The 27,353-nt window shown below is 35.8% G+C and overlaps 1 protein-coding gene across 1 annotated transcript; it reads right to left on the bottom strand.

Moving 5' to 3' along the window:
- LOC137386867 (protein CREBRF homolog) lies at window positions 1-24,855 on the bottom strand. The gene is made up of 4 exons (XM_068073051.1): window positions 24,459-24,855; window positions 17,081-17,471; window positions 15,235-15,308; window positions 1-922 (listed from the first exon to the last, which is right to left on the bottom strand). Exons 1-4 carry the CDS (start codon window positions 24,817-24,819, stop codon window positions 726-728), a joined length of 1,023 nt encoding a protein of 340 aa, XP_067929152.1. The 5' UTR covers window positions 24,820-24,855; the 3' UTR covers window positions 1-725.
- Window positions 24,856-27,353: the final 2,498 nt, after the last annotated feature.

Genomic DNA, 27,353 nt, shown 5'->3' with positions numbered 1-27,353 from the left:
AGATTGCAATAACTCTCCGTGTTTGAAGCATTCCACAATAAAAAGGTAGAACCACTGCAGTTGTCATACGCTTTGAGAATGCCAATTACAAAGTATTATTGAGACAAGTGAATCACAGACTAGAATAGTACCACAGGAAAAATCCAACAGCACAGCGAGTATGGTACGTGAGATCAGTTATGGATGGAAAATTCAGAATCCAAAAATGCAGCTTCTGTTATACAGTGAATAAGTAATAATATTTTCAGAACTGCATTTGATACTAGTTATTACTGGCCTTAATTTAGAGATGAGTTGAAAAGGATGTTACAAAGAGTAGATCAATAGATGTAACACTGTCACTACATAGAACTACACCAGGAAAAACGTTTACAATGCATGACTATTATATATTTACGGGAACTAAAACAAATGTTATGCAAGAACATCAGTGAATGTTATGTAATGGTATACCAATTGATAAAAAGAGAAAAGAAAAAGCAGAACAAAACATGTAAAAGGACATTATAAGAACGTTCAGTGATTCTTTGAGGAGTTATCTACTCTTCATGAAGGTGGATCAACATTACATTTTTGGAGTCTGAATCCAGGTCCATGCAGTTTTAGGAGTTGTTTGCTCGTCGTGAAGATAAGTCAGCAAAACATTAATCTTGTGTTGGGATCGGTTTCCATGCAGTGGTTCTTCTATGAGATTTGCTCGCCTTGAAGGTAGATCAGCATTACATTTACTCCGAGTCTGAATCTGTCTCCATGAACCTACTGGCACCAGGCACTCTTTCTCCATCCAAAACGCTATTCACGTATTCGCCTGTTCTACCAGCAACCTTTGTGTGATACATCTGTTCGGAAAGACTGCTGCTTGCCACTGTCTCAGATACATTCCTTAATCGCTTTATCTCTCGGATCAGTCTGCACAGCTCCTCTACCAAGAGAATTCATCTAGTAATATTAAACTGTAATACAGTCAGGAAGTGTATTAAAGATCGACTTACACAAAATCTTACTAGATTTTATCAGAAACTATCGATATTTTTTATCATTTGCGATTGCTTTTGATGTTTGAGATAGTCCGACAACCAGGATATTTCAAGATTATAATCGACAAAACATATTATAATCGCCTAAGATCACCATTAAAACGCTCACAAGAAAAATGAGTGCAAAATGATGTCACTAGTTGCTATCATCGCTATAGTTGATATTAGCTATTACGTTAGCATTACCCATCTCTAATCTGTCGGTTGTTTTACAACTATAGACCTGATAATCACACGTTCGCTTGATCTAATTAGTTAAACCGCTATCAAGTTTTGTCGATCGTAATCTTAAAACATCATGGCAGTCGGACTGATGTTTTAGCAATACTTTTTGATAAAATCTACTAAAATTTCGTTCAAGTTCATATTTAAGTTGACTACAGATACTGAAACAATGAGCCTAAGGTCGGAGTTGTCTGCTCACACAATGCAAATAAATTTGACTCATAAAAGTCAGGATGTTTTTAAATACATGTTGTTACTGTGGCAAGTATTCGAACATCTAATCCCTCATTACTCTCCTGTAAAATTGTTGGTTTTATATTAGATATTTCTGGTAACCATATAGAAATCTTTACTTCTGGTACAAGAACCTGAAAATATGCATATTAAACTGGCTTTTGTAACAATGACAGGTGATATTTTGTGAGGATTACTGATATTGAAGCACTAGTTTTTGTTGCAAGTAGCAAACTATGTTAAGAGGAACTCTCCATATGTAATCATGTGAATTGGGCATAGTTGAGAAGGTGGTTTGAGCAATATGTTTGAGTTACAGCGTTTAGAACCATAAACAATAATATAAAAATGTTTTCCTTTGGTAAAATATGTTCCGAATTTAGAATTTCAAATTCAGATATATATTTTTGAGAAGAATTGTCTTCTTCTCAAAAAAGTTATTCACAATGTACGCTTCAATATAACTTGGGGCCAAAGCTCCCCTGTGAAAATAATATGAGTCAGTGTGAAACTTCATGACAGCGATGCAACTATTAGGCTAGCTAGTAGATCAATATATTGTGAATATGTTCGATCGCCAGACTTGAGGGTGAAATTTAGTTATACGAGCATTCTTAAATAATATTTGCTTTGCATGAAGGCTAATTAGGTTGATTTATATACTGTGGGTTAAATATAATTTCAAAGCTATTCTCTCATATGCTGTGACGTGTGTGCTTAGCAGTTTTAATAAAATGCTCCACTTTCATGGATAAGGATTTCGAATTCACAAATTTCAAATCATCTAGTTCGAAAATGGAGTGATTTTAATATAACTATATAGTGTCACAGCTGATTCTGGTTCATATATTGCAAAGATCGCAAATCGTCGCCCAATTTCACAACTTGAAAATGTTGATAAAAACTGGTATTTGGTCAAAATCACACAAAACTATTAGTGAAACCTTAATATTTAATGTTATGCGCCACTGTTAATGCAATATAATTTATGCTGTCAGTCAACCTCTAAAATACTGTGGCACAATTTCAAAGTTATTCTCTCAGGTATGGAAATGTCTGTTCTTAGCAGTGAAGTTGTGTGCAATCAGTCTACAATACTTCAACAGAAATAATCTACATCACGGTTTATCAGCTCTGCTGGATAGTGGAAACGAATAAATATTTGGTTTCTATTATAATCTGATTAAGTTGACTGTTTTTAAGGTAAAGAATGAGCACCCTGGCCTAGTCTATTATGCGCACTGACCACACAAACCAAGCAGACAGTGAAATGGATATTTGTGGTCTCCCATACATACATACAAAGACATTTTGAATAACAATATGGGTGGGTTCAACAAAGTTTCATGCTGGTGTGCTCTGAATAACAAATTCGGCAAAATCTATTATTTGCTGTAATTCACTGTGAAAGCAGCATTCCCAATTACCTAAGCAGTGCTTATGAAAATCGACATTTAACTGCTGGTATACCATACCAGCCGGTTTGGCATGACACTAGCTGCTGGTATAATCATGAATGACACTCATGTGACCTTCAGTGACCAGACCATTAACATATTATGTAAAATTTCAATATAGCCGGCGATTCTACGCTATATTTAAGCTGCTAGGTACAGTTCTCTAGCTTCTTTGAAATCTTTTAGCAGTCAAAGATAAAGACTTCCTATATAATATAAATTATTATGCAATGCAACTGTTACAATTTTTTATAAACATCCTTTTGTGTACGAAAAACATCAATACACGCATTTTACAATAACTCCAAACAGCTTGGTATAAATCTCACAATATTTTGTAAAATTAAAACAATACAACTATATTTATTACCTTAGGGCTGTCACCATGAAAATTACCGAGCTGATATTTAGAAAAAATTCAAATATTTTTACTATTTATTAAAAAGAATTCAAGTTGTCGTTAAATGGTTTACAGTAGACAATATTTTCCCCAGATCAGCAGTATTTGCCCTCTATTGAAGCTAACTAGGTTGATTGATATATGCTAGGTTACTGAAGCACAGCTTCACAGTTATTCAGATGGGGTGATGACTGGGCTCATCAGTTTCAGTAAAAAAATAGTCAGCATCCATCATGTAGTATGTGCAGCCAAAGCTTTAATAGTCACCTGCCGCCTGTGAGCACACTGACTGTGTTGAGAGATTCATATCGGATGACAAAAGGCATTACAGTAATGTAAACTTGTTTCACAGGTTTTTTAGTTACTTGCAAATAGTCAAAATTACATTCTGAGGATTTTGTTCTCACGTTCATGAGGCTGTATGCCCTCAAGGTTACGGGCTGTATGCCCGTATTACGTTCATGAGGCTGTATGCCCTCAAGTGTGTGAGCTTTCACAGCTCCTTTTTGTATGTACTTCTTTCTCATTGCACATAGCACACTCATTAGCCCTTCTTCACATTTTACACAATCCACTCATTTGCCCTCCTTCACATTTCACACAATCCACTCATTTGCCCTCCTTCACATTTCACACAATCCACTCATTTGCCCTCCTTCACATTTTACACAATCCACTCATTTGCCCTTCTTCACATTTCACACAATCCACCCATTTACCCTTCTTCACATTTCACACAATCTACTCATTTGCCCTCCTTCACATTTCACACAATCCACTCATTTGCCCTCCTTCACATTTCACACAATCCACTCATTTGCCCTTCACATTTCACACAATCCACCCATTTACCCTTCTTCACATTTCACACAATCTACTCATTTGCCCTCCTTCACATTTCACACAATCCACTCATTTGCCCTCCTTCACATTTCACACAATCCACTCATTTGCCCTCCTTCAGATTTCACACAATCCACTCATTTGCCCTCCTTCACATTTTACACAATCTACTCATTTGCCCTTCTTCACATTTCACACAATCTACTCATTTGCCCTCCTTCACATTTCACACAGAATATTCTATGAGGCCATTTTCTCTTTTATATTGCAATCTCTAGGAGTCAATGAGTAATTTCACATTTTACGTGGTCTGTTCATCAACTCCTCACATTTTATTGAGTGGTTTCACATTTTCGTAGCTGATTTTCTACTATTGTCATTATTTATATAGCCTGTGATCTGACAATTAACTTTTCTACTATATACCAATATACACTATATTATTTATGCAATATACGCCTCCGCTCCTTCTGCTCTCTCTCCTTCTATTTAGTGATCTTGTATCACAAAGACGATTTGTACTTCCAGTATGTGCTAGGACTAATATCCGTGAGAACTTCAATAAACTGTTTTGCCTTAAACATGAAGTGTCAAGATTATGTATTTCTGCAGGATTCCTACAATTGTCTGGTGAAAACGTTAATTGCATCAGTAAAGAGTTGAGTGTATGCCTCTCTAATGGCAATCGGATATGCTAGTGAGTAGTAGCGCTGTACCAGAGGGAGGGGGTGAAGGAATGAGTGATTGATGGTCTAGGATTAACATAAAAACATTTAAGGGAATAATCCTTTAATAGTCACAATCATCCCTGATAGACACACTAGAGGCTGAAAACCTTTGAACTGAGCCGAAGATGAACCTCATGATGATGAGCATACTCCAACTCGGCCTATTTGGATACAAGGCGTGTGATATATCGCATTTAGTTTAATAATGTTTATTAGCAACAAAAACTTAATTGGTTAACGGGATGGATAAATTTGACAAGTCAAATATTCCCATATTCATCGTCGGTTTTCTGTCCACTTTGTATGTGAGTAGCCATACAGAGCTTAGCTTTATTTTCTTTACTAATTTGTAATTTATTTTTTAAATGATTTGTTATTAATTTTCCCTTTTGCTTCGTAATTTTCATGCTCGCTGCACATTCTCGAGACGTTTTCGAGTGACGTATTATGTGAATTACTTGAATAAGGTTGACAATTTTAGACCAAGGCAATCGTACGTTTATGTTTCACAGAATATGAATTTTATCAGAGTACTGGATGATTGCCTGGGGTTGCTCGGGCAATAAAAAGTGTAAGGTTGATTACATTTAGTTTAGTTGTACTAACTTTACTAGTTGTAGTTGTACTAACTTTACTAGTTGTAGTTGTACTAACTTTACTAGTTGTAGTCTTACCAACTTTCAAATGAAGGTGTTTGATTATCTCTGTGTACTGTGCTACTTCTGTTTACTGTGTTAATTTCTGTGTAATTCATACCATACCAGCTGCAGTGCTTACTACAGATCTATACTAATTTCAATAGTATTGTTGGCTATATGAGTTTAAGCATTTTTCCGATATGCACATACATTTTTCTTCGGGTATGGCGTCACGGATTTTCTTTCTGGTATGGCTTTATGCAAAACTCTAGCTACAATGTTTAACGTGAAGCCATGAAAGATTGGCATATGTTCCAAGTGTGTGCCCAATAGACCTTTTTCCTCACATAAATTTCCCCCATTGCTATAATAGAGTTGTCTTCTTTAAAAGGGTATATTCTGTTAGCAATGAATTGAAGAATATGATATAACAGCTTGCAACCATCAGTCTAGTATTCAGATGCTCTTAATGCTGCAACAGACCGTATAGCTTTTGGTTGTGGAAAATATGCACAAGTAATATTGAACACTAGTTTTTGCATTGTTAGAATATTCAGCAAAATATTTGCAAAAATGCCCTGGCCTAGCTGCACATATCAACTGAAAGAAAAATCAACAACTTAGCCATGAAAGAAAACACATCAGGCTCACAAGTTCTTCTAGTATATATAGTTCATTGACGGGTGCGCTGCCTGGGTAACCAACTAAGAAATAACCACTATGTGGTATCTGGTACTATCGTTCAGACATCCAACATCGTTAGCACTTGTTAATTCAGCCTGTGATTATTGTCTCTTGATGTACCACATACCAATTGAAAGAAAAGTCGAAAAATTAACTTCTGGCCGAAATGCAGCCATGATGTAGCCAGTTGGACAGTGTAGTGTATTGAAAAATGGATGTCCGCAGAACTGGGGGTTGTGAGTTCAAATCCAGTTTGCAGCAGATTTCTCATTCTTAAAACTTTATTGCTATAGCTGGACTGGTGGATGTACGGACAAACTCCTACTAGTGTATCTGTACTAACAAGAATAGTCCACCAAGATTACTGGTTACAGCAATTGGTCTAGCGGATTCCTTCAGTTTTCAACAGAGCATTTGTAAGATATTTATTCAAGCATAAATTAGTTGGTGTCAGAATAATGACAACCATACGAGCCCTCATACTGTAAATAAAACTACTAAAAGTTAATAGACTGTCTACAAACCAAACCACAATAGCTGTAAGGAAGATCTATTGGTACACCACAGGCCTATCAAATACGGGCTATCAGTAAAACTGGAGCACTAACTCGTACTTGAGAGAAGGACAAGCAGAGTGACACATACACTGACTATGTGGCAGTTAAGTTGTCCTATCTCGGCTATTATTCATAGACTATCACTATGTTTCCATGATGCGCAGTGCTTCGGAGTTGCGCCCTCTCCGAATCATGGAAACGGCGTCTTCGCACTGAAATCACTGCGCAATGGTCAGTGCGAAGTCAGTGCAAATTCGCAGCAAGGAAACAGCAATTGCGCAGTGGCTGCGCATAGCTCTCATGCCGTGGAAACAGATTCTTCGAGCGCCATAGACTAGTACAAAAGTTAACCTGCTTATCTTTGTTTTTGCTATTCTTCCGATATTTTTTCACTTAAATTTAATTATGGTCTGCTCCTACGAAGATGATGAAGTGATTACTTTCCTGGACTTTGTTATCGATGCCAACACTTTTCGAAAAATAGGTGGCAAGCCCTAAAGTAACATTTCAATAATCTATTACTTGTATAAATATTTATTAAAAATATATTATTTGTAAAAATTGTGTTAAGGTTTGCAAAACATTGTGAATGTGTATTGTAAATAAAAGTATAATGATGACAAAAGCATAAAAAGACCTTTTCTGACATTCGGTACGCATGATCGATTCCATGTATCCATCCAGCGACTCGATTTATACAATTTCTCTTCTCTGGCTAATTTGCTGAAAACCACTGTGCAGCATGGAAACGTACAATCCCCTCGACTTCGGAGGGGGCTGCTTCGCAGTACTGCGCACCATGGAAACATAGTGAATCATAGATTATGTGATTGTGGAGTGATGGCACCGGCATCACTGAAGGTAACACAGATATGTCGCAAAACCTTGCAGCTGTCAAACTCTCCCAATAGTCCGCTGTATATCCACTACAGTGTGCATAGTAAACATGAAACAGAGCCACACTATGGCTGCTTTTGGATAGCTTCTGAGCACCCTAGTGATATTAACCAACAATAATTACTGCATCGATGACCAACAAGCGAATCCAATTCAACAATTTTAGCATATACAAAACTCACTTTTATAAGGTGAGCGTTTGATTATCATAGCCTCAAAACAATGATACAGTATATGTAATTATAAAGATCTCGGACTATGATTTTTAATGATGCACTGTCACACATTAGCTTATCTAATGGCAAAGGACCCTACCCTTCTGCGTTATCGCATGTACGCCAAGCAAAACAAACTCTATTGAAGTCTTCAAAAAATCGTGAGTCGTGAGGGTTGCTAGTTGACAAAACATTTTGTTAACATATCTTATTAACATATCTTGTTAGCATATCTTGCCAATGTTAAATAGCTTATCTACCTTTCAGAAAAGACTGAGATTATTTTGAAGGCTGAATTTGGATAATAATGGGTTTTAAGACACCCATCTCTATCACTCTAAATCGGACTAAACATCCTTAACTTCCGTTCCTGAAAAGCTAGGTTACGTTACATATTTATGGGCGGAGCTTGTTGTGCCGATCATGTTGTTTTCGAGACCGAGATTAAATGCTGTAAAAAGACCTTGATTACTCTGAAGGTTAGTGGACCAATCTTTATTTTGAGTACAAAATCGGAATCAGCGTGTCTGATTTACCTAGTAAATACGATGAAAGCTGTACGTGACAGTTATGGTTTAATGCCTGCGCCGAGTCGCCAACGTTTTTGTTATTTTCTTATAAAAATATTTCAATACTTGCAAAGTCAAAGGTAGGTTTCTAAGCAACTTTTGTGTTCACCGATATAAATCCAAGATAAGAAAACTCTTCATTTTGTGCTGATGCCCAGACATACAAGCATAAAATAGTAGGACGAAAAAGATGACGAAATGTGTGCATAAGAGCTTTTGCTGAGCACATCGTGCAAGAACAGTACACTTTGTTCAGCGAAACATATTTTACAAAGCTAATTTTTACTAAGCTTTGTTACTTGGTTACAAACTAAGCTAAGTTCTATAGTCCTCCTGGGCATGCACTGACCGCACTGTTTATACGCTATGGCACAGCATAATAGGCAGTGTTTTCAGTCGGAACTGCGGCCTATTAGCTAGATCAAAACACACAAAAATTGTAGTTGATTACAATGTATTTATAGTATGAACAGTTTTTTGCAACACAAAATATCGCAATTACAAATTTCGAGCTTGTATTCAAGCTAAATTATTAAAATTTAATGAAATATAAATTATTAAAATATTTTAAAAGTAAAAGTTAAATATGATTAAAATTATTAATTTTATTTATTAAAATTAATTAAGATATCTTTTTATATGTTAAAATCGATTAATATATGTGACTTATACGCTATACATCTATAGCGGTATTCCTAATAGCTACGACTGAAATGGTGGCATAGAAAACGCATTGGTCAATCTGCCATGTCTAAACAACTATGTCAGGCTACCGCAGCAGAGAAGAAGCTTATATTTCTGTGATTGGCCAAGAGGGTTGACTAATTGAAGAAGAAACCAAGTTTAATTGAATTGATCAAGTCGTAACCATGCTAACATGTAAAAAGCAGAGTTGCTCAAGCGAGTGGCTAAGCAACAATCATTCAGAACAAGGACTTGAATATTTGGTAATGCATTGTGGGGACGATTGTAACAGTTTTTATTACAGGTTATGCTATCGGTATAAACTTCAACTATAAAGCTATCGTATCTCCACCATAAAATGGCGCCTGTATATAAGAGTTCACTATTAAACTTACTGCAATGACTTTGTTTGCTTATCCTTGTCAATGGGATAGGGACCATATTACATAACACTTGGTGATGATATAATTTATGACTTATATAACCGCGTGTCAGACAAGCTCCTTAAATTTCGTTTCTACCCACTACCTATTTCGCCATTGGTAGAACAGTTGCATCTAAAGCAGGGGGAAAGGGAAAAGGAAATTGCACAAACTGCAAACATTTTAAGAGGCGATCAATGGAATGCTTTAATCAAACGTTGCATAACGCAAACACTCGACTGCGAATATTCGACTGCTGATATCCGTCTGCTGACATGAAATCTCATGATTCGCAGTTGAGGTAGACAATATTCTTTGCAAAATGGTACTACTTTCATTTCTAGTACCATTTTGTAAAATAAAGCAAGCTTACACATGCACTATTCCACATTTTACTCCAGGTGATTATAGGTTAAGTTATCGCTGGATTGCACTAGATGACTCAAACTCCCATTTGTTATAAAAAGGGCCAGTCAATATAAAATCGCTCTGCATTATCTTTTTCGCGCCAATTCTGCAGAGCAAACAAAGCTCAAGAACTCAAAGCTCTTGTTACAGCTGTCACAATGTCACAAAGGGACTTTGTGAAGAGAATCTTAAACAAACATGAGTGATAAAACATGGTAAAAATATCTACCCAGCATCATACGCAATGAGTGTCCATAAACAAAGCACATCTATAAACAACTTCTATGTATACGAGATCCTACTACTAGGGGCATCTATGTGTACCCAGGAAGGGTAGCATATATGTAGGCCTACAAAGCTATTGAGTTTGACACCCCTGCTGTAGGGTGTGTACCAAGCTATTTTACTACTAAGGTTAGGCTAGATGGTTTGCTATAACACTACTAATCAATAGGCTAAGACCAGAGAATTTTAACACCTGCACACAGTATAACTTTTTTCTTCTTGGACTTATGCCTAAACTAATTATAAATTTACCTTCTTCAATCTACCCTTTGTACAATGAAATGCTGAAATGCTGACAACTGCAGATTTTAATAGCTATACTTTATGCATAGCAGAAAAATTGAAAAACTGCTGTTTTCATATATCTGGTTAAGCTATAAATAGGAGATTTTACATGTGACATCGTTTTAATATTTAAATATGTGAGAGAAAACAAAAGTTTTGAAAAAATTCCTCCAACCTGCAAATTATCATAATGGAAATATTGCCCTTGTTGATAAACAGCGGCACTCAATACACTTAAATTCCTCCGCAATATGTATCTAAAAAATTAACTGAAGTGACGATACACCCATAATTGAATAAATGATAAAATTAATGTTCATGATAAATATTAACCCTTTCGCTAGGAAGACGACATAAACATCATCATTTATTGATTCTGAAAGAAAACGACTTGAGCGGCATTTTCGGTAGAAGTTTATAAAGCCGTCGCCTAGCAACAATAAAAAAGAATATGGACGCTGTTAAGTTGAAAATATTGTCGTAAATATATGTATCTATAAATTATGATATGAAACGACTATCTTAAGGGCATTTATTTTTGCTACATGACAAACAAATACGAAACCGCGATTCTATCGCAAAAATGTAAAATGGGAAACTAGTCAGCAAGCAGTTTGGCTTTCAAAATGAAGGAATAAAACTTTTATTTGATCGTGCGGTTGTCAGTGATTGTTTGACTGATCGATACAATAATAATTTACATGATAATAGCGATGGCAGCTTTAAAGACTTACACCTACTGAGCAAGGTGGAAGTGATTTGTAGGCCTAGATTGTAGTAACAAAATCTATACTAAGTATTACAGGTATACACATGCAAATATTGGAGTATCTACAATCACAGTCCAAATTGCACTTATGGGAAAGTGCTACAGTGGAGCGATGAAGGGCAACTATAAGACTGTGTCTGATCAAGGGTTTTTGAAAAGGTCCAAACTATGTATACTTACTTTAATAAAAAACATCATACCCAAAACCATTCAGTAATTATCAGCTCAAGCCATGTATCTTCATAGAATACCGACTTTACTGAATTGTCAACAAAAAATTACACGACTTTCGGACATTTTTGGGAGACTTTTACCCGGCGAAAGGGTTAAGCTCGTATGTCGAGGTATAGCTATAGCTGGTTCTTCTAGACTCGATTGGTAACAGTTTCATCAACTGTTAGTCACAAGATGAACACCTGATGACAGACACAGATGACTTTTACCTGGCGAAAGTGTTAAGCTAACTTGAAAAAAAAATTTTCGAAAACCTCCAACAACATGACATAGCATGATAATAATGCACTGCCCTGATTATAAACTTTTTAATTAGTCCAGTAAGTCTTTGGTTATATAACAATAATGACAACAGTTTGTATTTGTCGTTGACCTCTATTACTGCTCGTCCACAAGTGTAAAAATGACTATAGGCCTAATAATTTATGCTTTTGACTAGTTGGTCCCTCACTCGACAGACATTGAAAATTAGAATTGTGCATTCATTTGCGTTTAACTTAGCATATTGCAATTTAGCATATTGCTGAGTAGGCACCTTTTAATCAGGAAAACTAAAATGGAAACATTTGTCGAATATTCGGGATAGAAACCCTAATCTTTCATTTCCATTTTGTATTCACATATTATTTTGCTTTTAACATACACAGAATTCTACATACATATTTCTACAAACTTTGTGAAAATATAAAAAACTTGCAATTTCAAGATACCAAGATATTTTTGCCATTGTTGAAACATGAAACAGAGTGATGCAATGATCGGTGTATAAAACGACTGCATGTAGTTGTTAGTAGATGATAGAGCAGCTCGGCCATATGTAATCCTCATTATATTAGAATGTAAGTTTCAAGAAGTGGCCGGAGAGGTCTGTTTTGTTTATATACAAATTCAGCAAAGAATCATAGAAAAAAGAAATTATGTTAATAGCAATCAATGTCCATGGCTAAAATTTGATCTGTTTTGCTGAAATGTTAAGTGGCGTTATTTATCAGTTGATCCCAGCATTTCCAATGATGGATCTCACAGGATGTATTTTACTAAGCTGTTGTGTTTGTTAATAATATAACTGTGTTAATGTATATCGAAAATAGCTACAAAATATCATTATTATCGAAAGACTAGATAAAAGGTAAGTTGATTTTAGTGCTAGCTAGACATAAAAAGTGAAAGGTGAACTGATTTGAACGTTAGCCAGACATCACAATCAGAAAATAAGTTGATTTGAGTGCTAGCCAAATGTACGAACGTTCTTGTAATTTCAATCACATGGACCGTTTGCAATTTAATTTGGAAAAGAAAAACTGGTTATGAAGTCTGTGGTTGCTAGACAACTAAAAGCGAAGCAGAAAGTATGTATACTTATGACATTAGTTTAAAAATGTAGTTTATTAAGTTCTAGACATACACTTGACCTTGACATATACCTTGACCTTCTGTATCTCAACTAGCTGTGCCTCCCGGCATTGCCCGGGTATTAAAAATCAGCTTATAAACAATGAGAAGTGATGAGAGTTGCCTACCACTTGCTATTAGCCTGGCACATTGCCAATGGAAAATTCCAGTAAGCTAGTTAATAAGCGCTAGGCATCTAATGACAGTACACCATGACGTTACGTCAGCGTTGTCCAGCCACAGCTATTCTAATAATAGCTATAGCTGGAGGGACACGCATACATACTTTGAGAAATTTATATATACAGTCAAACATGGATAACTCGCCCTCGGATAGCTCAAACACATAGTTAACTCGAACAGTTTCTTTGGTCCATTCCCACGTAATGATAAATTGCTTTAGATAACTCGACTTCAACTCTGTTAACTCGAACAGTTTTTTGCCCAACGGCTACCGAGATGGTTATCATCGGCAAAATATTTTTGCCAATGACTTTTCTAAAAGTTTGGTGAAATTTGGTTTTTAACAAACATCCGCTTAGCGATGGTCCTCCGGAAGCAAGGAAATGTGAGGTAACCTTCGCATAAACTTCAAGAAAAATTGGCAAAATTGATCTTGGTTAAAACGCTCAAAAGAAAAAGATGTCATTTCTTCTGAGCATATCAACAACGATCAAGTTTTGCCAATTTTAATCTAAAAACGTCCTGGCAATAACATCACCTCAAACAAGAAACCAATCTCAAGTGATAGAAAAATCTCTATACTATTTGATAAAAATGTTTTAAACTTTACATTAGAAGCATTTAATTTGAAACAGAGCCATTTATGCTTTTGATTTATATTATAGTTTGTATATGTACATATATCTACTAATAAATAAAAACATGGACTTGTGACAGTGCTCTGATAACTTGAACGCTCTGATAACTCGAACACTTTCGCTCGGTCCCGTGAAGTTCGAGTTATCCATGTTTGACTGTATATATAGATTCTGACAGGGTCGGTTGAAGCGATCTCGTGACACCGCCCAATGGATTCACTTTGCGATGAACCTTCTTAAAGTCCTTTTATTAATTTAAAAACTTATTATCAGCATTAGCAATTCCGATATGATCTGTATTACTATTTTGAGGTTAATAATATTTATGCTTATTGTGTATGGGCAAGCTGTATGCATTGATAAAAGTTACTTTTCACCGTGAACAGTATTCAAGACGACTACATGTAAAAGTTCTTTGCTCGGCTAAAACATTCGTTTGGACACTGATATCAACTAGTTTATCAACTGGTTTAGCAGTGAAGAGGATTTCAGGCTATCAAAAAATGATGACAATATTGAAAAGACAGAAGATAAAGTGAGTCAAAGTGGAAGTGCCAGTCAGATCGCAACTATAGTGGAGGCCAAGAGGCTAGTGTTGCTAAATATTCTTTACTAAAATTCTTTATTAGTTTCTGAAAGTAATATAAACATTGTGTGTTTATGTCTCTTGATTTTTAATATTTATTTGTAACATTGGATATATAATTATTCACATAATTTATATTTTTTCAGGTTTTTAGCATACCAATTGATAAAACCAAGGTAGTTATCTAAACTGGGCTTGTGATGAATTGAGGCTCATAACTCTTCTTTTATTGCACATAAAAACCAGTTTTTTGTTGTAAACTGTAGCATACATATTAATCTGTCCAATGAGCTTTCCTGCAATATTGTTGAATCTAGACATATAAATCTCAGTATTTGTCATTTGTATGTTGCTCTGTTGTTCGTGTGTCCAGTTTTAGGAGGTTTTAGGAACGAAAAGTCCATTTTGCACAGGATTAGAACTCGGCACCTCAAATTCTGAAGACAAGTGAGCTAAATCACAAAGGCACACGGCCTATTTGCAACTCAATGGAATAATTGTACACAAGCTTTTTCATATACACATGTGTTATACGAACAGTAAAATACATGTAAATTGCCTGGTCCATTCCGAGATCTTTCCAAACTCACCCTTTGGCCACACAAATAGGAAAAACTGGACTTAACTTTTTAATTGGTAGGCTGCACCTTGACTGCAGTATTATTAGTTGCATCAAAAATTTTGATGTTTTTTACCAGAGGGGTGCATGCGTTAGATAATTACTATGAACTTCTATACCATTCTACACGACATTTTGGCCTTACGATGCCAACAACGGAACAAATTAATGTCATATGGCAGCGGTGCATTGTATTTGTAAAATAGCATCCTGGTAAACATACAAATTTGCAATAGTAAACTTACCTCTCTCCTGTTCGAGTCCAGCAAACTTTATCTTATTCGCCTCATGATTCGCCAATCTCTTCATTCTACAGACTCTACAGAAAACAAAGATACAGCAGTCTACTTATCAAAGACATTAAAGAACAGCTGTACTACGCATTTCGTTAAAAATAAAAATAAATTTTATTTTAAATAAACATTAAACAAAATAAAATTTAAATTGGATAATTTTTTCTATAAAAAAAATAGATAAAAATACATGAATCAATATCGTATGATGTCCATTTTCTCTCACCTCTGGAAGCCTCGTTGCACTAATTAAAACTTAAGAAAGATCACTATAAAACAAGAATAATCGAGACTTACGAAAAGACAAGCACCTCTCTTTTTACCTTGTGTTAAGTGTATTAGGTTGACTTTTGTAGGGTTGAGAAATAGAACTACAAACACGTGATTACTAATATATATTTAGAAAATCTCTAATGTATTAAAACTAGTTGACTAATAAATTCATAAGTGCTAAAACATCTTGGTTAAGTATTTGTATAGCAACTGAAAGATGTGGGTGTTAACAACCATTTTGGAAATATGCCAGAGGGGTTGGGGGTTCAAAAACTGAAAGATGTGGGTGTTAACAACCATTTTGGAAATATGCCAGAGGGGTTGGGGGTTCAAAAACTGAAAGATGTGGGTATTAACAACCATTTTGGAAATATGCCAGAGGGGGGTTCAAAAAACAATTGTTTCCCAGCTTTTCAATTATCAGCTCAGATAACAAATGGGACATCATTAATTTCGAGCGAGAACTTTGTTTAATTTTTCCTCCTAATAAGGGAACGACACAACTACCTTGTTGTCTAGATTCTAAAAGGCAGTAAAATAATGCACAGCGATCCCTCATTTACCACGGAAGTTGCGTTCCAAAAATAACCAGTAATAAGCGAAATCTGTGAAGTAGTCAGTTTATGTCTTTTGTTATTTAACAATGCAATACTGTACTATAGGATGAAACCAAAAATGAAAACTTGTTTTAAGGCCCAAAACTTGTTTAACAAAAATTTAATATTGGTAATTGTTACTGCTGCTGTCGAACTTATATTATCTTCCTCCTTCTTTATGGAACAAACCAAAGATTCATTTATTCCGCAATGGCGCTCTACAGCCACATCTTTTACCTTTATTTAGCGTGTCCATAAGTATAACTTTTTCTGCAATAGTTAGCATCTTCTTCGGCCTCTCTAAAGGCGCCTTTGTCGGTGCAGAACGTTTCTTCGACATTGTGGGTTTTGTCACAAAAAATATTTGCAAAAGTAAATTTGCCAGAATGTTTAGAAACGAAAACTGTTGACAAATGAAAAAAAAACAATACAGCATCAATATTTTACTTCTAGACAACAGTAAGCCCTTGAGCCAATCAGGATTCAGAGCACAATGCACTGTAAAAAAAAATCCGCGAAGCTGCGAAAGATGAAGAGCGATATAGCGAGGGATCACTGTACATGATTTTTGGGTCTACTGTTTAAAAATTAGCTGGTGAATAAAAAGCATATTTCTGCCATTGCCTCCCAAAACTGCTAAAAAATATGCATCGGCATGGGTGACTATTTCAGCACACACCCCTGAAAATCATTACCTGAGGCTTTCAACTTCTGCGTGGTTTTGATGATTTGAAGATTGTTACCATGAATGATTGTCAAAACATGTAGGCTACATATATACATCCAAGACTATCTCCAACTCTTCAAATATATACCGCTCTGGCATAGAATAGCAAATCAAGTCAACTTTGCCATAACTAATGCTGTCGGATCACAAAAAACACAATCATAGATCAGTACGCTGCCTCCAATTCATACAAGATCGTTACCTAGACGATAATTTCATTTTCTCCTTTTTGTCCGCACTGCTCTGCTGTAACATTTCCTGATTTATCTTCTCAATCTCTCGACCTAACTTTACCAGCTTCCTCGGATTCGGTGTGATGTCATTTCCTTCTCCTACCCTCGCCTTCCCATAGTGCCCCACAGTGTTGGTGAGTGACTTGTCAAACACTGGATCATGAAAGACAATAGGTTTATGCGGATCGCTAGTAGATGGCAATGGAAGCAAGTAGCGCTGTTGAACTTTAGGCCCTTTTGGTAACTTTTTGTACTTCCAGAAGCTGTTGAAGGCATCTGTAGAAGTATCCACAAAACCTCCTTCATCATCTTCATCATCAACATCAAATGTTGTGGGAATGAAAGTAGTCGGTTCAGTCTCTGACAAAGTTAAAATATAAAGTGATAATATTTATACGCCACTCTTGTAGCACTAGGTCACTACTGAAAAAGCTTTAATACATGATAACTGTTTGGTCGTGACATGAAGTAATTTATAACATACATACACTATGTTTCCATGACTCGCATGATCCGCATGTTTCAAATAATTCGAATGATCCGCAAGTTGAGTTACTTAGCAATGGAGGTTTCAATGAACATCTGGCGTTGTGGATTTAACACCAGTACTTGACCCCATAGGTCAAGTATTAGCCTAATTAATGACTCTATAAATAGCTAAGCAGTCTTGTCACGCTTAGCAGCGATAGTTCGGAACGTTGGCGCATTGAGACTGCTGAAATCGAAATAAAAACGACTGAAGCGTGAAAATGTTTTTATTGTAACAGCCAACGATAATCTAATGCGCATTAATCGCAAGTACCGTTTCCATGATTCGCAAGCACGATGGATTCGATAAAGTTTTGCGGATCGCAAAACGCGCTTAGCTTGCGAATTTATGCGGATAGCTTGCGGATTTATGCCGTTTCCATGACACGGATAACTTGCGGATTGGCTCTAATTTGCGAATTATGAGGGTCATGGAAACACAGTGATTGTTAAGTTTTGTGAAGCATTTCAGCTTCTATCTATCTTCTAGCTTCTTCTATCTATTATCTTCTATTGTGTTCGAATAATATTAGATAGTGTTTCACACTTTCCCTTTTTGAGTTTTAAAATTAAGGACCCCCAAAAAAATAATTTGTGTAGAGAAAGGCATTACTCTCCTCAGGAATAAAACAACAAATTACCGAAACACATGAGCAAACATCTTTGAATCAATTCTGCAAAACTATCTAATAATCATCACAAGGAAGAATGTGGAAGTGATGAAAAAAAAATTTGAAATCAAAACAAATGAAAGTGGAGAGGTTAAGATGAAGTGTGAGACAAAATGGAGAAAATATAAAATAAGAAATTTTTATATTTCTGGCACAATTTTAAAAACATTTCTGTTTAAATTATTGCTAATAAAGTTAAAAACAATACAAGTGATGCTAGTCCATAGTTCACCCAGGTTCAGTTAGACTAGCTCCATATTTTATCAACAGCTCTACTTGTTTCCACATGTCCTTTGTAACTCCCAGAATAAATCTCAATGTTAAATTCAATTATATTCTCATCAGCCTTTGAACCCTGGTCGTTCCTGTCAATGCGTGTCAGTAACCCGGGCGATTTGTGCAACGATCCGAAGTTCTTAAACTTTTATTAAATACAGTGGAACCTAGGTTTTCGAACACTTCGATTATCGACCAACTTGGTTTTTGACCAAAAAATTTGAGATTTGTTCGTCTCGGATCTCAACCATAAATTCGGTTCTGGACCAAACCGGAACATGCGCATTTGAATTAAGCGTTCGGAACAGCTCCGGAAACAGCACGTTTATACATTTAACGACGTTGTTATGAGCCACTTGCAGAAGGTTCTAAAAAAAGGGAGAAGTTTCGCGCCATTAATTCTTTACAAAAAAGAACCATCTGGGAGGACGTCGCCTCTACCGAAGAGATTTTCTAGGGACACAACTTCTCCAGTCGAGTTACCCTAAATTGTTTTGGAGGAAGATTCTTCTTCAAAGATGTGAAGTAAACGTGCCATTGATGTTTCTATTTTCTTTTTCGCACGATTTTTGATGTAACTGATCTGTTGCACTTTGTGCTGTTTCATTCTCAACTTCTGCGATTTTTGGGATTGTATCGTAACCTTTAATGTTTTCGATGTTTTATAAGCATACGAAATGCTTACTTTTTGTTTTTTTCATCATCAGAAATAGAAAATATTTTATTAAAATTAAACACGAACTATATCGACCCGTTTTTATTGGTAGTATGCAGTATACAGTACAGTTTATGGTGTAAAATGTTAAGAAATACTTCACCGAAGTTGTTAAATCGACTTGGAATGGATTAAAACTTACATCTATATTAATTCTAATGTAAAAACCTGTTTCGGATCTCTAACAACCGGTTTTCGACCAACCTTCTGGAACGGATTGTGGTCGAGAAGTGAGGTTCTACTGTATATCTAAATGTGCTCATAATACAATGATATTTGGTAAAACACTAGTAAAAAGGTCGGGCAACTCAGAGAAAATGTCATTAAACAGAAAAAAACAGTGTTTCACCATTATTTGGGCAAAAACTATAAAAGTTCGTACGACTTCAAAAACCCGTAAAAACATTTACATTAGTATCATATTCATCGAGCACATGTTCATCATCATTTCATGACTCAAAACATACTGGAAAAATATAGTTAGTGTCATAAAATTCTTTATTTGCATCACAATCATTTATGACCTAACAATGAATGAGTCGATTTTTTGTGATATCGTTCTAATAAAATTTGTTATTATAACGAAGGAAGTGAATAAAGATATTTGAAAACTGTTACAAATGGAAGTGAAATTTCTGGTCTAACATCCTGTGCAAAAAGTAATTTTATTGGTTCACGCTGTTACTTAGAAACAGCTTTTGTAAACAGAGCCATATGAATGCTGGAATTCAGGCCGTTAAGGATTCTGACACACCCTATACATATGATGGAATATTGGTCGTTAGGGTTCAAAGGGTTAACAATTGTACTATCATGATGTTGGCCACTAAGAATATAATAGGTTATATAACGCTCATATTGGATCATAGTTAGGCAAGCAAAAAATTAACAATACATACATTGTTAAACTTCTTTGTTAAATAGTCTTTTCTGCTGAAGAAATAATTCCAGGTCATTTGAATGTTGAGTTTTTTTGTGGCTGGAGAAAATTAAAGTGTAGGCCTACATGGATATTAGGCATCGATTTTAAAAAATCAAGTCTCGATCAGCTATTTGGCGATATATACGTACATATAAAAAAGCTGTGAATCTCGCTTCACTAAAAACGATGTTTTGACAAGCCGACAATGTTATGACTATCTCATGGCATGCTTACAGGCCAGAACACAAAGCGCCAAGTAACCTAAAGCCTGGTTCCCGTATCGATTGCGAGACTCCGGCGGTAAGATGCGCAGCAAAACGCTTGCGACGCTTGCGACGTTAGGCTCGGCGGGATCTGTTCCCATAAAAGCCACATCGTTAATAATATCGTAAACATAATTGCGTAATCAAATAAAACGTTCGCTCGCCATGTCGTTCCTATAATGGTGACCTTTACCCGTACGGTGCATTTCGGGAAGGTTTTGTCTGCGGCCGTTTTCGAAATTTGAGCAGCGTTAAACTATTGCGATGCCGCCGGCAACTACCGGCGGTCCTCGGCGGAACCTGGCGCATACGTTCCCATTTCATCGCTAATAGCCTGCGTGCTGTCGCCGGTGCTTTGCGACGTATATGGGAACCAGGCTTTATGTTCAGCTGCTCTTCACGCGTATATTAAATCTAGTGCCTGGTGCAAATTCTACAGTTTGTGTGCGCTGTATATAAACTAACCAAATATCTGTACATATACTCTATATATGTACATATGAACTCTGTGACAACCCCTTTGCATTTAAAGCACAGTTTCTAAACATTTCATAATTTAGCAGAGTATACTCTATGCTAACAACTGCTTTGCTTTATCATTCCTGTAGAGAACAAAGCAACCAAAAGTTCTCACTTGCTGAAGGCAGCCAAGCAGCGCGAACATGCAATCATACGCTCTTCATGAAAGAAACGAGACACGTTTGCATCCAGAAAGTAGAAAAACTACTTGCGACACTCTACAAGCTGTTCATGTGAATCCAAAAGCATTTTTAGTCTCATGACGTCCCAAAAAGGTCTAGTTTCGGTAGACTTGTGTGATGGCAAGCGGCACTTTTATGCTTTACGATCACAGCATTTGCGTGAATCATCATGAATCAGGCACTTTTTTATTCCTTACTGCTACCCTGGCAATCTATTGTGAGTCCATCAAAGATCATCCAGTGTAATAACTATATCTACAAGTATTCAAAACTAGTACTAGTGCGCTGACAGTCCTGTGCACTGAGAAATCATGAGTGACAACGACGTGCGCTATTAGTCTTAGATGTGGAAAGATGGCTGGGTGGCGTAGTGAATTTTTTCCTAACGCGTTAAGCATGGCTTCGGACAGACACAGCCCTCATAGTACAGATTAACTGATTGCCTGGGTTGCACAGGTATTAAAAACAGCTTATAAACAGTAGCAGGCAATGTAGTTGCTATTGACTAATTTGAGTAAGCTAGTATCTGTGTTGCTAAACTTCCTAATAAGAGCCATGAGAGCAAGCTTTAGTAACATTGCGTGTTCGTAGAGTCACTATGCGTATTTTAACCCAGATAGTGACTCACATCGGCCAATGAATCTATTGCATCTAGTGTGGTCTAATGGATTAGCTTCTTGCCTTCCATACAAGAGGTTTCGCGATCAAACCTTATATGACCCAAATTTTCATTACTAAATTTTAATCACTATAGCTGTACAGATGAACGGCAAAGTTTGAGATTTATATTGACTATCAGTGACCATGTAAGTGGCAGAGTTGTTGAAATGCCTGACTACAGTGCTGAAAGCTGTGTTTGAATACTGTATGATGAAATATTTTTTCCCAAATCTCAAAGGTGACAAAAGGGCAAACGGACACTGCTCTTCTTGCAGAGAAGATTTTTGTTAGTTATCGGAGCGCATGGGTTGAAGCAATAAATTTGTCCAACACAGAGTTGTTGCTTATTATTCAGCAAAGCTGTGCTGCAGCAATGGATTATTGCACCCTTGGTATACCCAGTGCACCCTTGGTGTACCCAGTAGTTATTAACTTTATTTATTGTTTTTATTTATTATTTATTAACTTTATTTCCACCGGCCAATACCGTTTCAAGCAAATAAGAGGCAAAAAAAACAAAAATTAGTAAATCGTGCATGAAAAAGCTCTTTTGGCATAAAAAGAAGCGCATGCTGAAAAAGCTTAGATAGGCCTAGGATGTCTTAGCCTGTCGCTTGATGAGCTTCTCTCATAAAGTCTACCAGCCCAGGGCTGATACTCTCCCCTAAAAGGCCCATTAGGTTCGGCCCAAAATCACGTTTTAGGGGGGATTTCAGACCATGGGGCACTGTCAGTGAATTTGCTACTTTAGGGGGGTTTCCACAGCCAAGCCAGTAAAAGGGCCCATGCTCAATAAGGTTTTATTCAGCCAAAGTAATACCAAGAAATTTTACCGAAATTCCAGTCTTCGTTTTAATGCAGATTGCATTAAAATCTGTATGCTTGCTGACGAGAAAGGAAGGAAAAAGAGACAGTCGACACTGCATTATCTTAGCAACCCTTTAGCAATATACTCAGAATGAATGATATGATATTTCTTTCATTGATATTCATTATGTTTTCCTTTGTAAATGTCCGAAACTACCGAAACACATGAGCAAACATCTTTGAATCAATTCTGCAAAACTATCTAATAATCATCACAAGGAAGAACACCACGGTAATTATCTTAATATTAATTAACCAATACAAGTTGAAAAATGATGATCTGATGGTTGATGTTTGGAATCAGTTTTATTAACCCTTTTGCAGGCATAGCAACATTTTGTCGTTTTGCGATACTGACGCTGGTAGGCAGAGCAACTACTATGTCGCCACACGAATGGTTTTTATAAATTGATTTATGGTTAGCTATTTGCCTTTTTTTTGTTTAACTTTTTTACCAATAGTGAACTACAATATATTGGTCTCTGTTAGCAACAAAAAAATAAGCCGTTTGCAGAAGAAAAAACAATCGTTTTTGCAATACTAAACAAACAGAAAATCCGAAATAAAAACGTATTTAAATAAAATTGAGAATTTTGTTTATAACTTTTCTGCATTATTAATGCATGAATCATGAATAATATTGGATGTTTAGCTGGGCGTGGAACCTGGGCGCCCTCTAGGGAACTCCCAGTGTTTAGGGGGTGTATTTCAAATTGACCAACCAGGTGATTAGGGGTACAATATCCAAATTCAAATTGACCAACCAGGTGATTGGGGGTGCAATATCCAAGCATGAGGCCTATCCAGGTGGGTGTTTCTTTCATAGTATCAGCCCTGGGTCTACCAGTAGGAAGTAACTGGCGAGTCGATAGAGATATGCTTATTTCCTTTAGTTGCATGAGTTCCCAAATTCACAAAGTCTGTAGAAAGTGCCGCATTGATTTGTATTTTTTTGTATTGTATGTATTATTATTTGTACTAATGATTTGTATTACTACCCTTCTGCATAAATTCCTCTATGAGCAAATTACTCCTAATTAAAATAAGCTTGTATATTAAAGTAAATATTAAAATAATTCTCATTCTACAGACAGTACTGTTTCGGCTATTCAAGCCTCATCAGTGCAGCTCAGAGCTGGCAAGAGAGATAACTCCCACTGCCAAAAAAAGTTGGTTTCCTGCCATGGTGTTTCACTATGGCGTTTCACAGACTTTACGCGAGTTGAGGCTGACTTGCTTAAAGTGCTCAAACAGCAAAATGTGATGAGCATTGCACTAAGGCCAATATTGTCATGCTTCCCTTAAAATATGCCAATATCAATGTGTTTAACAAGTTTTAGTATATATTTGATCAAGTTTAGTCAGCTACAAGCAATTAATGAATTTACGAATTCATGAAGCTGTCCTTACGAGTTAAGGCTATTAGTTTTCCAACTTGTGTACAGTGAAGAACTGTTTGATAGTTGCATCACTGCAGCACTCTTGCTAAAAAATTACATAGTCATGTTTTTGGGAATTCTCTTCTCATTAAGATGGGCAAAAATGAAATCACGCAGAAAATATCGAACCGATTTATACAGCTAATATGTATAGGTCAAAACATGCTATCGACGTTTGGTAACATCAAGCAAAATTTGTGTATAAAAGTTTGTGGCATTAGTCGACAAATCTTGAGAAAACTACATCTTCAGCGATATATAGTGATAGATCGGTATTAGGCAAAAACACCAAAGTACGAACAGACCTGGTACATCAGCAACTGGTTCTTCCACTGATGTGATAGTGGTTGGAAACTCTCCATCATCGCTGTCAGATTCCTCGGATGATGGGCTCAAGTGAATCTGCATTTCACCCGGTTCATCCTCGCTATCAGAGAAGTTGTCATATGATAGCCTCCCTTCAACCACTACGGAGGTGATGTTGTCTTCTGCTTTAACTAGTAACTCAACATTTTTTTCAACTGGTTCGCTTTTAACAGCTCCCACTTCCTGTGATTCCTTGTCCTGATTTTTATCAGACTCCTTTTCTTCTGTTTGTTCAGAGCATGAAGAAGAGGAGGCACCAGGGGCCCTAGCGGCAACTTGCTCTGGCCGATTGCTGGACATTGAGCGCCCTATCAACCATAGCAAGCTCTTGTCCACCTGGCAAAAGAGACCACCTTGGAATGAAAGTTGGCCACTTGGAAGCCGGAACATAGCTGCTGAAAGAAAAATTACTGAACACCACTAAAGCTATTATTTTTCATCGATTCTAAATTGAAACCTTTTAATAAAATTTTGCATTGCTATAACTAGAAATAGTTAGTTTGTAGTAAATGGCTCTGCATATAAACCTAACATTGCAACTTTTTATGCGTTGCACTGTTGCATATAAACAGCATAATATTCTAGCTATATTTTAAGCTTGCACACAAAATTGTGAACTTTTAAAGTAATACATAATTTAGGTCTATACTAAAATGTAAAATTGAGCAACAATGTTATTTTTTTATTTAAATTATTATTCAATTAAACCCTTGTACACCTACAAGCTATGTAAATAATTGATGTCGTCAATAAGATTACTTCTTCTAGTAGGTAATTACGCTGCGTAAGGCTGAACGTAGTTTTTGAAACAACTGAAATTTGTATTGGGAGTTTATTCCAAGCACACCAGTCTACAGCAGTTTAATTTCAACAACTCACCAGCTTGGCTGTTGTCCAAGTATCTTGGTATAAAATAGCTTTTGTGCTATTGTATACCAAGATGTTAGGTATAAAATAGCACAAATTTAGAATATTTATTTATTGTAATTACGATTGAATTTACTGCTGACTCCGCTTGCAGCCTGTAAAGCATCCTTTAAATACTCAACCATTTTATTATCTAAATGAAAAGAAATGAGATCCTCAGCAGCAAATGTCATTTGATAATCTGTTCCTTAAAGATATTTGATATTAAAAAGACACTGATGAAGGTTCTCAATAGAGAAATACAGCGTAGCAGTAAGCTAAAGCATACCTATTCGTTTTAGATTCAAGCATAAGAAGTTGTCTACTGACATGATAATAAATGGTAGGAAAAGACAATTCCAAAATAACTGTAGTATTGTAGACCAGTAGTACGTACTTCTAGGAGTATTTATTATTGAAGTTTGTTTAATAAGTTATAACACTGTTTGTAGCATGTATTGTTTTATGGTATACTGTATATCAGCACTTAGCTTTCCGAGTTAAAAATTTAAACGTAATTTAGATCTTGCTAATGATAAATATAAATAAATATTTAACTTTAGAGATTTCCATAGATCACTCCTTTTCAGATGAACTTTAAAAGTTTTGTGTAGTGAATTATAAAAACATCATAGTATGCATACATATATATTTTACTTGTTTAAAGGTCTAGTTGGATTATAGTCAAGTTAACATCTGGTCAAGTCACAATCTGTCAACACCGTTTTGTTACCACCATGTTGTCATGTGAGTTTCTTTACATAGAATTGTCAAATTTTAGGTAATTTAAATTTTTTTGATAAATGTTTAAAATTTTTATGCATATTTGTATTTTGTATATTGCATTCTGCTTGTAAAACAACTTCTGTAGCAACCAGCCATTTGATGAACTATAGAAGAAAATGCATTATACTTCTTACAAAATGCTAAACTGGTCAAACTAAAATGTGTACCTGCTATCGGTGATGACTATGTAACTAATTAAGTTTATTGAGTTGTTGAATGATATTGTATTCCATTCCAGACTAACGTACACGTACATATAGATATGTAAATCACGACTTAGGTTTAAGCTGTTGATTATCTTATGTTTATGTTCAAAAGCTATTCTACGACTAAGCATAAATAAGATTAAAAAAAACTCTACACAGTGATAAGTGAAATCTATATCTATAAATCTCAGCGTTTGTCTGCTGTCTGTTTGTCCAGTTACAGTGATAAAGTTTTAAGAACAAAACATCCATTTGACACTAGTTTTTGACACTAGTTTTTGACACTAGTTTTTGACTCTAGTTTTTGACACTAGTTTTTGACATTAGGTTTGAATTCAGAATCTCCAGATCTCTGGAAAGACGTACTACCCACTACACTACAATCCAATTGGCAATATTAACTGATAAGTATACACATACTTATTACGCCTGTTAAAATGCTCACGCTTAAAAGCACTTGGAAAAATACTATTGGTTACTACTAGCTTAGCTTATTAGCTACTAAATGTGTTAGAGGTCATTTTGCGTAACGTTATGATTATTAAATTGGCTTCAAATACAGCTCTTATTATAGCAAAGATTTAGACAGACTTAAGTTACTCAAATTCACTGAGTCATTATTTTATCACCCATGCAACACAGGGCATTTATCTAGCAATTGGTTAAAGTAAAACTTATTTAGAAAGTTAATTTTTTTTTTTAATCTGTTAGTGGTGAAAGTAAATTTACAAGTGAAAAAATTAGCTTTTTAGATAAGTTGTACTTCAAACAACTATATATGTAAACATATGAATTGAGTTGATAGACCAACATTATGAAGCCCTATGACAAATATAGGGCAATACACTCTTGCCCTTATTCCAAAATGTTTGCAGCCAGACAAACATCATTTCACTTAGTTCAACTTCCAAAAGTTTTGTTGTGAAGAAACTATCA

Source organism: Watersipora subatra, chromosome 2 (genome assembly GCF_963576615.1).
Source record: "Watersipora subatra chromosome 2, tzWatSuba1.1, whole genome shotgun sequence".
Lineage (NCBI taxonomy): Eukaryota > Metazoa > Bryozoa > Gymnolaemata > Cheilostomatida > Watersiporidae > Watersipora > Watersipora subatra.
Note: the sequence above shows the minus strand (reverse complement) of the source record. Positions and strands in the feature narration are given on the sequence as shown.